The 16,817-nt window shown below is 46.6% G+C and overlaps 1 protein-coding gene across 1 annotated transcript; it reads left to right on the top strand.

Annotated features, from left to right (window-relative positions):
- Nucleotides 1-2,381: 2,381 nt before the first annotated feature.
- On the top strand, nucleotides 2,382-13,663 carry AP5Z1 (adaptor related protein complex 5 subunit zeta 1). Its single transcript, XM_015819529.1, has 17 exons — nucleotides 2,382-2,431; nucleotides 3,454-3,591; nucleotides 3,971-4,157; nucleotides 4,681-4,825; nucleotides 5,002-5,111; nucleotides 5,582-5,750; nucleotides 6,899-7,039; nucleotides 7,470-7,507; nucleotides 7,594-7,756; nucleotides 8,005-8,183; nucleotides 9,028-9,170; nucleotides 9,747-9,893; nucleotides 9,987-10,098; nucleotides 11,869-11,966; nucleotides 12,166-12,298; nucleotides 12,725-12,939; nucleotides 13,211-13,663. The coding sequence occupies exons 1-17, from the start codon at nucleotides 2,391-2,393 to the stop codon at nucleotides 13,494-13,496; spliced, it is 2,445 nt and encodes an 814-aa protein (XP_015675015.1). The 5' UTR covers nucleotides 2,382-2,390; the 3' UTR covers nucleotides 13,497-13,663.
- The last annotated feature ends 3,154 nt before the right edge of the window (nucleotides 13,664-16,817 follow it).

Here is a 16,817-nt window from a genome sequence, read left to right as displayed (position 1 = left end):
TAGCGTTCACAAAAGTTGAACGGGTGTCCAGTCTCCCATCATGTCAACATCCAGGAAGAGAAGGGAGAGTTGAGGTAATTCAATCCATCTGGCTTGGAGAGATGATGATAATAATAACAACAACAACAGAGTTGGAAGGGACCTTGGAGGTCTTCTAGTCCACCCCCTGCTCAGGCAGGAAACCCTAGAGTGAGTGTTTCTCAAATTTGGGAACTTTTAAGATGTGTGGACATCAACTCTCAGAATTCCTCAACCAAGAATTTTGGGAGTTGAAGTCCACCCATCTTGAAATTCCCAAGTCTGAGAAAACTACTAAAGGAAATGAGAATGGCGAAAGTGAAGGACCGGAGATTTAACAGCAGCCTGGTGAATTTTCATACTTGGTCTTCTTTTGAGATCTTCAACTAGTGACTTCCTTTCCATTATGTGAGAAGCTTGGTGCTTATTGGCAAGTTTATGCTTTAAGCTTGCCTGTTATTACAGAGTTCCTGTCATTGCATGGGGTTGGGTAGCACATCTATACAAATCCAGATTTGCTGGAGTATAATATAAGCATGGCCAGTTGTGACAGATGCTGTGATGGGAGTTTCTAAAACAGCTCCAGGTTACCTGTCTGGCAAAAATAATAAATCTGTGGACATCAGTCTGAATTTCAGCTGTGAGATGCCAGAGAGGAAATAGAACAAATGGGCAAATACATTTTTTTAGGCTGTTCTCCTGGGCACACTTACCACGGAGTAACCCTGCCGAGTATGTTTTCCTGAATATTATATTTAGTACAGCATTATTTATATCTAATGTTAGATGCAATATGACTTCAGAACATTAATCCCAACCCAAGATACCTCAGGAACTAAGGTTGTGTCTTGGTTGACTTTTCTACTTGATGTTCAAATTGAGAACACGTTTGTTTTAAAAACAGGAAAAATACAAAAGATTAAAACCAAATCAGTGGAAAACTAAAGAGTCAATTCATGTCCAAAAGCTGTGAACTCTTCTATTGTTTTCAGGAACGCAGGTTACACTAATTTTAAATGTAGCGTAGAGATGCAATAAAATCTTTTAAGCTGGGATGTCATTTGGATTACCAGCTAACCCATCAGCCGAATGAACTGTGCATCACCTTAAAAGAAGCATTCGCGTTTGAAGCTTGCTGCATTCAGAAGGTTAATTAAAACAACTGACTGGGTGAGAAAGAAAAATCACATTAGCTGACTAGGGCTAGGCTAAAACCATTGACAAGCTTTTAAAAAGCAATTTAGTGTACAGCACCTGCAGAAGAGGCAATGAGCATCATCTATTCTACACAGAAAGCAAAATGGTTGGAAGTTAAACTCCAACACTCGTTATTTTAGCTAGGTGCAGAACAGAATAACAAAATTAGAAGGGACCTTGGAGGTCTTCTAGTCCAACCCCCTGCTCAGGCAGGAAACCCTATACCATTTCATTATTGCACATTATTGTTAAATTTCAGGTTTCAAACGTGTAGCTGGGTTCATTCAATGCACTAGGATAAAATAATGGCTAGTCATCTTGTGACGAGTGAATCCTGTAAATGCAGACTGTTCTCCTTCATACAGTGATCAATTTTTACCTGGAGGTTGCAAGGTGCTATTTACCCATTCAGTAGACTCTAGAGGAAAGCTTTGTTCCTTTCAATTTGATCGTCCTCATTTAGCAACAAAAATTGAGACAGGCAAATTGGTCTTTTAAGTGAAACCGTCACGAAATGAAACCACAATGGTGTTTATAACCGTAAGGTGTTTTTATTTGCATTTTCTATGGTTTTTAATTAGCTCTACCCACCCTCCTCCTGCGGGTCTTGACTGTATGAGATTGATTTGAGTTGAATCCACCTATCTTAAATGGATGAAGTTGAGAAAGCCTGGCATAGACAAAGGCTGTCTCAGCCTCTCTCCATCTGGCAGTCCTTAAATGCATCAGGACTATAATTCCCAAAACACCCAGCAGGCTGGTCCACTTCTCCCAAGCTGCCAGACTGGGAAGCATTGCAACAACCTCTTCTTGTTCCTTGTCTGCTCCAGCCACTTCCCTCCCTTTTCTTCCTCTTCCTATGCATCTTATCAACTGATGCCAGGACTGAAAAGCCCCCCCCCCTCCACCTCCTCCCCGACGTTTCTCCCTCCCCTCTTTCTCCTCTTCCATTTATTTCTCCCGATTTCTTGGCAAAGCAGCGCCCAAAACGTCACCCGGAACGTTGCGAGCGGGAGCTTCGCGCTCGGCCCGGGCGGATTTTAGGGCCGGACTCGCGCGCATGCGCAGAGTCGTCTTCCACTGGGCTTGGAAAACTAACTTGGTTTTGGGGTTTGGTCGGGTCTGTCTTCCTCCTCCCGAGTAACCCCGGCTCTGGGGCGGGACAGGAGGGCGGGATGTACTCGGCGGGGACGGAAAGCTTGCTGCGGCAGGCCAGGTAGGAAGGAGAGGAGAGGAGGGTGGGGGAAGGTTTACATAAGCCAGCTTCCCATCTGCTGGCTGGCACCTGGACCATCCTAGATTCATCCTGGCTTGTGCAAGGCTCCCTGGCTGGCTGAGCTTTGTCAGGCCGCCTCCTGGGGCTCCAGGGGTCCTCATGCCTGTCTGCCTATTCCCAAGAGGCTCAGCCTCATTGCTCAAGAGGGATCCATGGTGCTCTCTGGGCTGGGTGGCTTTCTTTGCAGGCGTTTCATGACCCAGCTAGGTAACATCATCAGTGCTAGAAGGGAGTGGGTTTGCAAGGAGGAGAAAGAAGGTGAAGGAAAGGAGGAGGAGGACTGTGGCGTCCTTGGTGCTCTCTGAGATTGATGGTTTTCTTGTAGATGTTTCATGACCCAACTGGGTAACATCATCAGTGCTAGAAGGGAGTGGGTTTGCAAGGAGGAGGAGGAGGAGAAAGAAGGTGAAGGGGAGGAAGAGGAGGACTGTGGGGTCCTTGGTGCTCTCTGAGCTTGGCTGTTTTCTTGCAGGCATTTCATGACCCAACTAGATAACATAATCAGTGCTAGGAGGAAGAGGAGGACTGGGGGGTCCTTGATGCTCTCTGAGATTGATGGTTTTCTTGCAGATGTTTCATGACCCAACTGGGTAACATTATCAGTGCTAGAAGGGAGTAGGAGCGAACAGCCGTTTTAAAATAATTCCCATTATAACGTTTGTCCTCTCTTGTGGCACCTGGTCGCTGGGACCACTTCCTGGTTTGTATAGTAATAGTATTTGTGCTAGGGGAAGGTGTGCATGTGTGCGCACGCATACTTTTGAGTCAGCATTGATTGCGTACAGCTGCCTGGATAAGTTCCCACAGTTTTCTTGGCAAGGTTTTCAGAAATAAGCTTTTTCCTTTCCTACCAACAAGATCCTAAGTTGAGGACTATCTGTAGTGGGGTGTTTGATCAAAATTGACTTTGAATTGTATCAAAAATGGCACTTCTTAACTTGTCAATTCCTCTTTCCTGCTAGAGAGATCCAGGATGACGAACTTAAAAAATTCACTTCTCGGATCTCAGGCTTCCTTCAAAATCAAGACTTTGGAAATGAAACGGTTGATTCCTTGCGAAGACTATTTCTTATTGTCTCCGCCAGCAAATGTAGTCGGACGTGAGTGAGAACCAGCCCTGCATATAACATGTACTGTACTTTGTGGAATTTATTTTCCTAATCAGATTTACTGCTTAATTATTTTTGGCTTGGGTGGGGAAGGTAAGAAAATGGCCTTTTTTCAATATCTATCCAACATTCTTTTTAAAAAGATGAAATGAATTAAGGGGCATCTGAAATCAGGAATTTGTGGTTGACAACAATGGGGTAAAAATCTAGAAAATACAATGAAAGGACTGCCATCGTAGTTTCATTCAGTTGTGTCTTTTATTCTGGAAGATTTTTTTATGGGAAAACATCGCGTGGATAGTACATTGTTTACGCATTTCTCTTACATTAAACTTCCTGTTTTTGTTCCTTTGGATGACTTTTCTTGCAGATTGGAGGACAGACTTGTTCAGCTTCTGCAAACAACCCTATACCTACCAAAGTCTCCTAAGCAAATCCAGATACTTTGTAGTGCCATATTAAGAGAGGTATCATTTTGCGATGATTTATCTCTGCCTTGGGATAAGTTCCGGGACACCAGGCTGTTGAGTTTAGCTTTCTCCATCGTGCAATCCCAAGTAAGCAAGGCATTTTATTATTTCTAATTTACTTTTTTTTTCAATTTATTCTATCTGGTTGCTAGGAATCAAAAACAACTTGATGGTACATAATCAACTCTGTTCCAGTTGTCCACTAACTCTTAACAGCTTTCAGCCCTATCATATGTAATCAAGCAATAGCAAAAAAAGCCAAATAATAATATTGCATAGTAAAATATTGCTGTTTCCTTTTTTTAAAAAAAACCTGGTTTTGCAATTGTTTTCCATTTGGCCTCTGTCACACACACACCCTTCCATGTTGCACATGATAAACACATGCAGAAGGATTTTTTTTTAACGCTTTCTTTAAGCTCCCCCGTGTGGTGGAAAATAGATATTTTTCAAATTCTGGAAATCTACAAAAGTACCAAAGATCCTCTAGTTGCTTTGGGGTTCTTAATTGGTGTGCAACCTCTAAAATACCTCTCCAGAATTCCGATGACTTTCTGGTTGACTTGATTCAATTCTGCTGTTGGATATTGAATCATTGCTTTATCCAAAGTGCAATAAAAAGACAACTGTTGAAGAAGTGGGACAGCACGTGGTGAAAATTCTGGAAGGCAGACTGCCTGAAGATCAGAGTGCACGCCCTCTTCTCCCCATTCTGTCCAATGTCATCAGTTCTGCACCGCTGAGCCTGAAGGAAGGTGAATATTTGAATTCTAAAATTTTTACACAACTTCTCAACCCTCATCAATCAGACTGAGTGGCTGGGACGCTTGGACTAAAGAGTTGTCTGATTTTTTAAAAAAAACACCTAATAATTAGAGTTGCAGATATCAGCTGCAGTCTCTTTAGTGGCATCTTTCTTTTGGGTTCCTAGATCAGATCAACCTGATCAGCAAAAGGATGGTGGACTGGCTGAGGTATGCCAGCCTTCAGCAAGGAGTAACTCAAGCGACAGGTGGCTTTTTCAATCCAAGAGGAAAACAGGTATTCAGCCCAGACTGTAGGGCAGAGTGGGCAATGATGGCCCCTTTGTGACCTGTGGCCTTCAACTTCCAGAATCCTGAGCCAACATGGCTGGCTTAGGAATTCTGGGAGTTGAGGTCCATAAGACTTAATATTGCCAAGTTGGGGGGGTGGTGCCTTTATCATCATCATCCAAGTTAGGAGAGCCTGCTATAAAATGACATGAGCAGCCATTTTTCCATGACTTAGAGCAGGGGTTGGCAACTATGGCAAGTTTAAAACCTGTAGGTTTCAACTCCCAGAATTCCTGAGCCAGCATGAGCACCCGTGCTTTAGGGGCTCACCCCTCGATGGCTTTGCCTGGCTGGAGGTGGGTAACCCCCTTGATAAACCCTTGGGACTCCTCACATTTAAACCTGGAGTTACTTTCTCTGCCCCTTTTCTCGCTCCCAGAATCCTACAACTTAACCTGCCTTTTGCCTTTCTCCCAGCCTGGCCCCATCACCGAGGTGGACGGCACGGTAGCCACTGACTTCTTCACCGTGCTCTCGGTGGGCCAGAATTACACAGAGGACCAATGGCTCAACATGCAGGCTTTTTCCATGCTGAGGAAGTGGCTCTTGTGTTACAGGAGTGACGCAACAAGCAATCCAAATTCTGGTGAGGGTTTTTCTTGGGGCTCCGTGTGGAAGAGAAATGGGACTTTGGGTTCCAGGAAAAGGTGGGCTGTCCAGTTGAAAGGCTGGCAAAATTTGTGGGAACTGAAAAACAAAAATCCCTCTTGTTTATCTAAAAAACACTGGAGGTTTTTAAGAAACTGGACAGCCCCTTGTCTGGAATGGTACAGGATTTTCTGCTTGAGCAGGGGGTTGGACTAGAAGACCCCCAAGGTCCCTTCCAGCCCTGTTATTCTGACTATATTCCATCATAGTGAGACTGTCTAAAAGCTGAGCAAAAAGAACACAGTGTAACAAAATGGGACAAATTTAATGTGGGACAAGTTTAATGAAAAGAAGGACCAGGGGGGACATAATAGCAGTGTTCCAGTATCTAAGGGGGCTGCCCCAAAGAAGAGGGGGGGTCCACCTAGTCTCCAAAGCCCCTTAAGGCAGGACAAGAAGCAACGGATGGAAACTAATCAAGGAGAGAAGCAACCTTAGAACTAAGAAGAAATTTCCTGACAGTGAGAACAATTAATCGGTGGAACGACTTGCCTCCAGAAGTTATGAGTGCTCCATCACTGGAAGTTTTTAAGAAGAGACTGGACATCCATTTGTCTGAAATGGTATAGGGCAGTGGTGGCGAACCTATGGCACGGGTGCCAGAGGCGGCACTCAGAGTGCTCTCTGTGGGCACCCGCGCCATCGCCCCAGTCCTAAGCCTTCATCTGGGTTTTATAAAACCATTTTGCTTTAGGCCTCCACCGCCGTATGCAAAAAAAAAAAAAGATTCAATCAATCAATTTCAACTTCTTGCGGGAAGAAAAAAGATCTTGCAAAGTTGGAATTGATTGATTGAACTTTTTAGTTCCATCCAGTCTGCTGTTACCACTGAAGCCACGCCCACCCAATTGGCCACACCCAGCCAATCGGCCACACCCATCCGGCACCCGACGATGCATAAGTAGATTTTGGGTTGCAGTTTGGGCACTCAGTCTCTAAAGTGTTCGCCATCACTGGTATAGGGTCTCCTGCTTGGGCAACGGGTTGGACTAGAAGACCTCCAAGGTCCCTTCCAACTCTTGTCATTCTGTTATCTTGTCTTGCTAATCCAGCCCCGAGCTACCCACCTTGTCCCTTCCCTTACAGATGACAAGTCGGAGGTGGATGGCTCCCTCGTGTCAATGGTCTCCGTCACATCCACCTCAAGTCGCCTCCTTTTCCCACGGGAACGCTTGAGAGAAAAGGCCTTTGAGTACTGCCAGCGGCTTCTGGAGCAGAGCAATCGCAGTGAGTGGCAGCCCTGGTCCCAGGCCAGGGCTCCTCAAACTTGCCCACTTTAAGACTTGTGGACTTCACTGGCTGGGGAATTCTGGGAGTTGAAGTCCACAAGTCTTAAAGTGGCCACGTTTGAGGTGCCCTGGCCTAGGCAGTAGGGGGCAGATATTGGGGGGAAACCAAGGGCGGTCATATAATGCCTTGCTTAGCAACTGCCCTGCGTAAGGATGAACTTCCCGGTCCCTGTTGTCATAAGCCAAGGTCTATAACACTCGCTTCCTGCCATTGAACAGGGTTTAGGATCAAAGGGTGTAGAGTTTGCCGCCTCGTAAGCTCACCCACCGAGCTTGTTTACGCCTCACTGCACGAAAGTAGCCGTGCAGTCAAACGTTCTCCCTCCTAGTGGCCAGGAGTCTGAGCTCCGTTCATTTTTGTCCCTCAGGGGCTCTGAAGAAAGCCGATGGGGAGCTGCAGAAAGCCGTAAGTATCGCCGACGGATGGGGCTGGTTTAGCAGGAACCCAGAAGTTGACAAGACAGGGAATTTTGGTTCTCTTTTCCCTTCCAGTGTCTCATCGAAGCGGTCACCATTATGGACATCATCTGCCGACACGACTCTTCTTACGTTTACCGCTCCCTCTCCAGCTTGAAAAACCTCCAAGGACGGATCAGCGGGGATCCTTCTTCCGCCCGCGTGCTGATTCCCATCGCCCAGTTTTTCCTGAACCACAGTGAGTCAGGAAGCTTGGATGTTGCGGTGAAGGGGGCCTCGCTTTAAAACAAAGACCCCCTTTTTTTAGCTTCTTGGAGTGGGGTTTCAGACTCCACAAACATTTCAGTGCTTTGTTAGGTGGGAGGAAAGAAGGAGGGGTGACTTTCAGGCGGTCCACGCCCGGCATCCACCCCGGCGGGTGCTTGTGGGTCACTTCAGCCCCATCTGGACCTGCAGAGGGATTTAAAATCTTCCTTCGTCAACCAGGCGAGACGGCAGCGGTGGACTCCGAAGCCATTTATCGGCATCTCTTCGCCAAAGTTCCCGCTCAGCTTTTCCACAACCTCATGCTGGCTTATGAGTTTCTCCAGTTCTGCCGGCAGAATGTTGGACTCTTCACGGGGCATCTCAGCATCTTCCGACAAAGCACCCCGAATCTGTTCAAGGTATCAGACCCCGGACTCTTTCATCCTTCTGAACTTTTGACCTCCACACAGGAGGCATTTTGTCAGTTTTGACCCACACCTCCACAGGTCCCATAGGTGCCTCTGCCACCATCTAAGGCAGTGATGGCGAACCTTTTAGAGACCGAGTGCCCAAACTGCAACCCCAAACCCACTTATGCATCGTCGGGTGCCGGGTGGGTGTGGCCCATTGGCTGGGCATGGCTGCGGTGGTAACGGCAGGCTGGGTGGGACTAAAAAGTTCAATCAATCAATTCCAACTTTGCAAGATCTTTTTTTTTCCCCCGCGAGAAGTTGAAATTGACTGATTGAACCTTTTTTCTTTTTTTTGCATACAGTGGCGGAGGCCTAAAGCAAAAAGGTTTTATAAAACCCAGCTGAAGGCCTAGGACTAGGGCGATGGCGCGCGTGCCCACAGAGAGGGCTCTGAGTGCCGCCTCTGGCACCCGTGCCATAGGTTCGCCACCACTGATCTGAGGTCACCTAATTTCCACATTCCGGCGAGAACCCCAGAAAAGTTGCTAAAAGAGAAACGCCTGGCAGTGTGGCTTACCATGATTTTGGCCTGGGAAACCCACTCAAACATTAGCAGGGCTGGCTTTTAAGAGTCTTAAATGAGCTTTTTGAAAACCCTGAGAATTCAAAGAGAAGCCAGAAGCTATAAACACTGAGGGGGAGCAGAGAATTCCCTTTGGGAATTTCTTTCTCTGTTTTTCTGCTTCTGTCTCTCTGGATCTGCTCTACTTTCTTCTCAGAACCTAGATCTCTTGAGTTTTCCCCAAGAAATGGATCCCATGCATGGACGCTCATTTGCTTCCCTTTGCAGTTCTTGGCCTGGAATAGCCCAGCTCTGATTGTTGATTACACAGATCTTTTACCAGCCCTGCTCGGTCCGGATAACGCCTTGGAAATCTTCCACTTGTTGCTCGACCTTCCGTGTTTAACGGCTGCACTGGACACCCAACTCAGGTACTTTGAAGGTTGTTAATCCACTTGTAAAGGCCTATTTCCATTCTGGTTGTTGTGGTGGAAAAGTCCAAAGAGGTTTCTCATAATTTAGGTCTAGGCCCCGGTGGACTGGATGGGGGAAAGCTTTTTATGAGAAGGGGCAAACCACGATACCCAGACAGGCTTCAAAGGATGATCCTTGTGAGGGTCCTCCAGACGTTGTGAATAGGATAGGATAGGAATAATTAGAATAGAATAGAAGAGTAGAGTAGAATAGAGTAGAGTAGAGTAGAATAGAATAGAATAGAATAGAATAGAATAGAATAGAATAGAATAGAATAGAATAGAATAATAGTAGAGTAGAGTAGAATAGAATAGAATAGAATAGAATAGAATAGAATAGAATAGAAAAAAGAAAGGGACCTTGGAGGTCTTCTAGTCCAGCCCCCTGCTCAAGCAGGAGAACCTACACCGTCTCAGACAGGTGAATGTCCAGTCTCCTCTTAAAAATCTCCAGTGATGGGAGCGCCCACGATTTCTGAAGGCAAAGCTGTTCCACTGTTACATCTGGTTCCAGTCTCTTAAATCTCTCCCTAGGTCTGCCCTGACCCCCCTGTCTGAGAGGGCCACCATAGATCCAACTACAAAGCCTGTCACCTTCCTGGAAGCCTTCCGCCACCCCCAATATAGGGGCCTCTTCCATTATCTCCTGCGGGTTGAGACCATTCCAGGTGACCCTGGCAGGTATTGTCAAGATTAAGCCTGGTTTTTTTAAAAAAAATGATGTGGCTAATGTGTGGTGTGCATTGTGACTTGTGTTTGTTTGATTGTCCGCAGGCTGACTCCTCTCCGGCAGCTTTTGGGGTCCCTGGCCAGCCACCCTCGTGTTGGGCAATGTGCCAGGAGCGTCCCACCCTTACTACAGCTCTTCTTCAGGTTGGTGTCCAAGGTAAGATCCCACCTGCAGGATGCCCATTGCCACATGGTCCAAAAAAGGTTATTGCTGGGATATGTTGAGGGCAGCTCAAAAGCCAAGGCTGTAGCATTCACAATTTAAAAATACAGAATAACAGAGCTGGAAGGGACCTTGGAGGTCATCTAGTCCAACCCCCTGCTCAGGCAGGTAACCCTATACCATTTTGGACAAATGGCTGTCCAGTCTCTTCTCAAAAACTTCCAGTGTTGGAGCATTCACAGCTTCTGGAGGCAGGTTGTTCCACTGGTTAATTGTTCTCACTGTCAGGAAGTTTCTCCTTAGTTCTAGGTTGCTTCTCTCCTTGATGAGTTTCCATCCGTTGCTTCTAGTCCTGCCTTCTGGTGCTTTGGAGAATAGCTTGACTCCCTCTTCTTTGGGGCAGCCCCTCAAATACTGGAACACGGCTATCATGTCCCCCCTCATCCTTCTCTTCATTAAACTAGACATTCCTAATTCCAGCAACTGTTCATTCCAGTTGGATCATTGCTGGCCACATCAAATAAAAACAGCCTGATTTGAACCCAGATTTTCTTGGTCTTAATCCAGGATTTCTTCCCTTGAAATACATCAAGAATCAACATTCATGGTTTGTTTACTTGGAGAACATCTGCAGCATTAAGCACCAGCCTTAGATAGTGATAATACTTAACCATGATGTAAATAATAGGGAAGGAATGCTTCATGCATTCCAGTGATTGCAAAAATCACTGTCTTTGCTAAAAGAGCTATTTTTTAAAAAAGGGCTGCAGCACTGAAGACCACAAATTATATTAAGATGCACTCAAAACCTTCTCCATCAGGTTTGCTGCAATGATCCGGGGGGGTCTATTCTGATGAAAGACAAGGGTGAAGGCTGCAGGAAGGCCAAAAGGCAGGAGAATTGCCCCCTCCCAAACTTTCCTTTCTAGCCCTTTTTATTTTACAACCTCAAAAAAGACAAGGGTAAAGATTGTCCTAGTGGACAATCACCTAAATAGGAGCCAGCAGTGTGCTGCAGCTGCCAAAATAGCCAACACAGTGCTGGGCTGCATTAACAGAGGGATAGAATCAAGATCACGTGAAGTATTAATACCACTTTATAATGCCTTAGTAAGGCCACACTTGGAATACTGCATCCAGTTTTGGTCACCACGATGTAAAAAAGATGTTGAGACTCTAGAAAGAGTGCAGAGAAGAGCAACAAAGATGATCAGGGGACTGGAGGCTAAAACATACAAGGAACGGTTGCTGGAATTGGGTATGTCTAGTTTAACGAAGAGAAGGACGAGGGGGGACAGGATAGCAGAGTTCCAGTATCTCAGGGGCTGCTCCAAAGAAGAGGGAGTCAAGCTATTCTCCAAAGCGCCTGAAGGCAGGACAAGAAGCAACGGATGGAAACTCATCAAAGAGAGAAGCAACCTAGAACTAAGGAGAAACTTCCTGACAGTGAGAACAATTAACCAGTGGAACCACCTGCCTCCAGAAGCGGTGAATGCTCCAACACTGGAAGTTTTTAAGAAGAGACTGGACAGCCATTTGTCTGAAATGGTATAGGGTTTCCTGCCTGAGCAGGGGGTTGGACTAGATGACCTCCAAGGTCCCTTCCAACTTTATCATCATCATCATCATCATCATCATCATCATTATTATTATTATTATTATTATTATTATTATTATTATTATAAAGACGTTTGCTAAAGTGTGTTGCAATCATCCCGCAAGGAAAAGAATTAACTGGCTGATTCTTCTGAGCTTCTCCCCCAGTTTGCAGATGAAGCTCTTGCCAAGAAGCTGACCTTGGCAGCCCTGGAGAGGAGTGATCAGCTTTACGAGATCCCCGGGTTCAAGGCCGAGGTGTTCAGGTGAGGGGGAGAACTTTCTAAATCAAGAGACAGGAGCTTTAGATTTGGATCCGCTCAGACCGGCTTCTACTGCAAACATCTTCAGAAACTGGAGTTAATTCTGGTCCTCTGCTTGAACCTTGGTTTGGGGATGTGCCAGGAACTCCCTTCCTCTTTGGAGAGCATCTTTACATTCTCAGACTCTCCCTTTACCCCATAGAGTGATGAGTTCCCAGCTACGAGTCTTATGCAAGCAACACCCCTCCTTGGTGGTGGAGCTGTCCAAGCCACTTCTGGAGTTTTCGGGAACGGTGTCCAACATCCAGACCAAGGAGGACCTCTTCATTCACGTGGTAAGGAGATACCTGCATGTCCCAGAGACTTCCCCCCCCCTCCCCAAATTGTCCCCTAATCCTTTTTCCATCACAGGGAACTTAAATTCATTCTTGAATGCGTTGATTTTTCTGAGCTGGCTAGACTACATGTTCCTCTCTGTTGCTGTTGCCACTAAGAGAGGTGGTGCTAACGATTATGTTCCTTTGATATCCTGCCAAGCTGCTCCGTGGAACAGTTGCAGGTCACCACAGCAGGTCAACCCAATGAGTTTACAGGTAGTCCTCCATTTACGACCGCAACAGAGCCCAAACTTTCCGTGGCCGAGCAACACGGTTGATAGGTGAATTTGGCAACCGTTTTGACGGTCGTTAAGGTCATAAAACAGAAAGGTCATTTTACGGCAAGGGTCTTCCATTCCATTCCATTCTTCTTTTCTCTTCTAGGTCTGGGCCATTGGGGAATATGCATCGGTGACCCACGATAAGCGTTGCACGGTGGAGCAGATCAACACCTTCTTTGACGTTCTGGAAGCCATGCTTTTCGAGATCACCCAGCTGCGCCCTTCAGCTAACATCCCCAGGTCGTCCCCTCGTGTGATAGCTGTCCTCATGACCGCCTTGACCAAGCTAGCTTCTCGCAGCCAGGACCTGATTCCCAGGTTTGAATGGTCCCCGATCAGTCAGTCAGTCAGTCAGTCAGTCAATCAGTCTCTCTCTCTCTCTCTCTCTCTCTCTCTCTCTCTCTCTCTCTCCCTCTCCCTCTCTCTCTCTCTCTCTCTCTCTTCCTCTCTTCCTCTCTCCCTCTGCCTCTGCCTCCCTTCCTCTCTGGATCTGTGGAGCAGTTGGTTCTCTCTGAACTTGGTTCTTTATAAACCAATTGTTGCTGCTTCCGAGTGACTTTATGCATGACTTATCTGGTCCTCTCTGCAGAGTTTGCCTGTTTCTGTCTAAGATGAAGATATTCATCCAGAGCACGGCCGTGTCCTCCGTCTACTGCGCCGAAGAAGCCGAGGCCATCCTAACCCGGGCGACAGAGCTGATGAACTTGCTGAAAATGCCCAGCGTGGCTCAGTTTGTGCTCAGACCATCCTCCGGGGACATAAGCCAGAAGGAGACCCACATCCCTTTGTTGCTTGCCATGAAGATGACCAGCCAGCTTTTGGAAGGCGGAACCGGGTCCGTTCCTGACGTGAGGAAGCTCTCAGGACCAACATAAGGTTGCTTCCTGGTGACAGGTAGATCTCGTTGATGCCTTCTCCGTTTCTGAGGACTCTTCGGGTCCTACTTCCCCATCTCCTAGCACACCTTGGTGTCTTTACCGTTGATGGCAAATGTTCACTCCATCAGCACCTCTCACATATTAAAAGACTTTATGGTATACGTCTAATAATAATAATAAAGTTGGAAGGGACCTGGGAGGTCATCTAGTCCAACCCCCTGCTCAGGCAGGAAACCCTATACCATTTCAGACAAATGGCTGCCCAGTCTCTTCTTAAAAAGTTCTGTGTTGGAGCATTCATCATTTCTGGAGGCAGGTTGTTCCACTGGTTAATTGTTCTGACTGTCAGGGAGTTTCTCCTTAGTTCTAAGTTGCTTCTCTCCTTGATTAGTTTCCACCCATTGCTTCTTGTCCTGCCTTCAGGGGCTTTGGAGAAGAGCTTGACTTCTTCTTCTTTGGGGCAGCCCCTGAGATATTGGAACACTGCTATCATGTCTCCCCTCGTCCTTCTCTTCATTAAACTAGACATACCCAATAGTTCTAGTTGAGTCCTCTAGTTCTACTTGAGTTCAACAAATTAAGTGTCCTTCACGGATGGGCGGCTTTGGGAAGGACCTCCGGCTTCCTGTTTGGGTGGGGAGGGTGGGACCTCTTGGTTCCCAGGAGCAAGGGGAGAAGTGCAGACTCCCCGTAGATCCCTCAAGGACCATCTTCCACTTCTGAGTTTGGGTCCGGATTAAAAACGGTGCTTTCATTCCACGCCTGACTTCAACCATAGAGGAGATTGCAGCTAATCCTCGCCTTGACAACAATTCATTTAGTGAACGTTCAAAGTTATAACGGCAACGGAAGAAGGGACTTATGACCGGTTTTCACACTTACGACCGTTGCAGCATCACGTGATCAAAATTCAGACGCTCGGCAACTGACTCATATTTACGACAGTCGCAGTGTCCCCCAGGAGTCACGTGATCCCCTTTCGTGATCTTCTGAGAAGCAAAGTCCATGGAGGGAGCCAGATTCACTTAACAACCGTGTTACTAATGTAACAACGGCAGTGTTTCGCTTAAAAGCGACAAGAAGGGTCGTAAAATGGAGCAAAACTCACTTAACAACCTGTCTCGCTTAGCATCAGAAATTTTGGGCTCAACTGTGGCCGTAAATCAAGGAATGTCTCACGTCCCAGGTGGTTATTCCTTGTCTCCTCCTCCCCCTTACCCGAGTTTGGAAGCACAAACGTGGACACAAGGATCTGCGATGTTCTTATTTTACTTCCATCCCGTTCTTCGACACAGAAGGGAGCAGTTCGAATCCGCCCACTAAAGTCCTTTGCAGCATTAGAATTATATACATCCCCCACCCACCTGCAAGATGCAGAGCAGATTAAGAAATACGAACGCAAAAAGGCAGCTGCCCTTAATTCTTACATGCCAAAGATTCACATTCTCTGGAAAATGAGTGACAACCTCTTTATCTCTCTCCTCAGCTTTCAGGAAATGGTGGACGAATTTGCCCAGGCAGAGGCATTCATGGTTGATGGCAGGGGTCTCCAACTGTGGCAACTTGAAGACTTGTAGACTTCCAACACCCAGAATTCCTCAGCCAGCCAGGAATTCTGGGCGCTGAAGTCCACAAGTCATAAAAGTTGCCAAGGTTGAAGACACCCCTGGTTTATTATGGTGGTACATAAGGGCGCTACTCAAGTGTCCTTAGAAGCAGGACTTTGTGGTTATGAGCAAGTTCACGATCGATCGGTTGACCCTCTGGATCTTGTTCTGTCAAGTGTCATCAGATCTGTGAGGGAGGGGATGGGATCTGTGGTTCAGGAACAGTGGGAGAGCCACATAGATCCTCCCAAATTTTTGTTCGCTATGGAGATCAATAGAAGAGATAGACAATTGATTGCAGGCCTACAAAGAACGTGGCATTAGCATGGAACAAAACAACCCTTAGCTTGGCTGAAGGGCTGGAAAGAACAAAATACCCAGCAAATTTGGAGGATTGCCAACACCATTTTAGACCATCATCCACTTCTATGGGTCTTTTTTTTTTTCAGGCCAATAATGCAGATGAAATTTGTAAGCTAGTAGAACAGATGAATTTGATGTCTTGAGGAGGATCCCTCGGCCAACTCTGGTTTCTTCCACCTATCAGATCACATGTGGAGATTATATTCTTCCAACGTTCCCCAACCCATCCTCCCCAGCTGCTTGAGATGGATTGCCAGGCCCCAGGTAGCACTGATCTCCTGATCTTGAAGATTTTGGCGCCTTCAAGCAAGCATCTGGGAAGCACCACGGTTGGGCAACGCTGACCTTTTCGATGCCACGGTCTTAATTTTCTACTTCTCCTGCAGTCCTTGGCAAGCAGCCCGGAAGAGAGTGGGTAGCTAAGCAATTAAAACCCACTTTATTTCAGGAATTATTTCTGCAGCGTTACTACCAGCCACCAATCCTGTCTGCCTTTGTCTGGGTTGGAAGCTCTTCCACGGCCTCCCCTATCGGATTGCAAAGGGACTCGGCAGCCCAACAGGGGGCAGCACGGCCTCGCCAAAGTGGCAGCCGCCCGCTTGTTGGTCTTGGCATCCATAGACAGTTGGAAGAGCTGAGCGAGGCTCTTGGCTGTTGGTCCTCAGCAATTCGAACCATCTGATGTTCCTAAGAGGAAAATCTTTGAATTTGAGTCTAGTCATACTTGAATGTCATCACCTGCCCAGGCGTTGGCCGCTGGTCTTTCAGACGCTGGCGAAGCTTATCAATGAGTTCGGTCTGAGAAGCCCCCAAATGGAATGTCCTGATCGAAGCAGGACATTAGAAGGCAGCCTTCGGGTCCTGTACAGTTGATTTTCCTGACTGTTGCACTCTGGACAGCCACTGGATGGCAGCAGAGATTTACTGTGTCGTGTATCTGCTGCTGTCTAGTGGTAATCTCGGTTAGTGCAGCCCAAATCTATCTATCTATCTTTCTTTCTTTCTTTCTTTTCTCTCCTTCCTTCCTCTTTCTTTTCCTTCCTTCCTTCCCTCCTTTTCTTTCTCTTTCCTTCCTTCCTTCCTCTTTCTTTCCCTTCCCTCCTTTTTTTTCTTTCTTTCTGTCTGTCTGTGTCTTTTTTTCTCCTATCTCAAGTGACTCTAGGTAGCAACCTACACCGTCATGTACACTCTCAGATACGATAACTTTACTGGAAAGCCCCGTGAGATTGGCTAAATTGAGAATGATCAGCCGGGAGGGGTCTTCATCCAACTCTCTAATCCCAACTCAGAATTCCTGTGACGTCCTTTTTCAGAGCTATGCCTCTTACTTCTTTTGGTTTATCCCACG

The sequence above is a fragment of the Protobothrops mucrosquamatus genome, unplaced genomic scaffold (assembly GCF_001527695.2).
Source record: "Protobothrops mucrosquamatus isolate PMUCROS unplaced genomic scaffold, P.Mucros_1.0 scaffold942, whole genome shotgun sequence".
NCBI classification, from domain to species: domain Eukaryota; kingdom Metazoa; phylum Chordata; class Lepidosauria; order Squamata; family Viperidae; genus Protobothrops; species Protobothrops mucrosquamatus.
The sequence above is the reverse complement of the archived record's forward strand: the minus strand, read 5'-3'. Positions and strand labels throughout refer to the sequence as shown.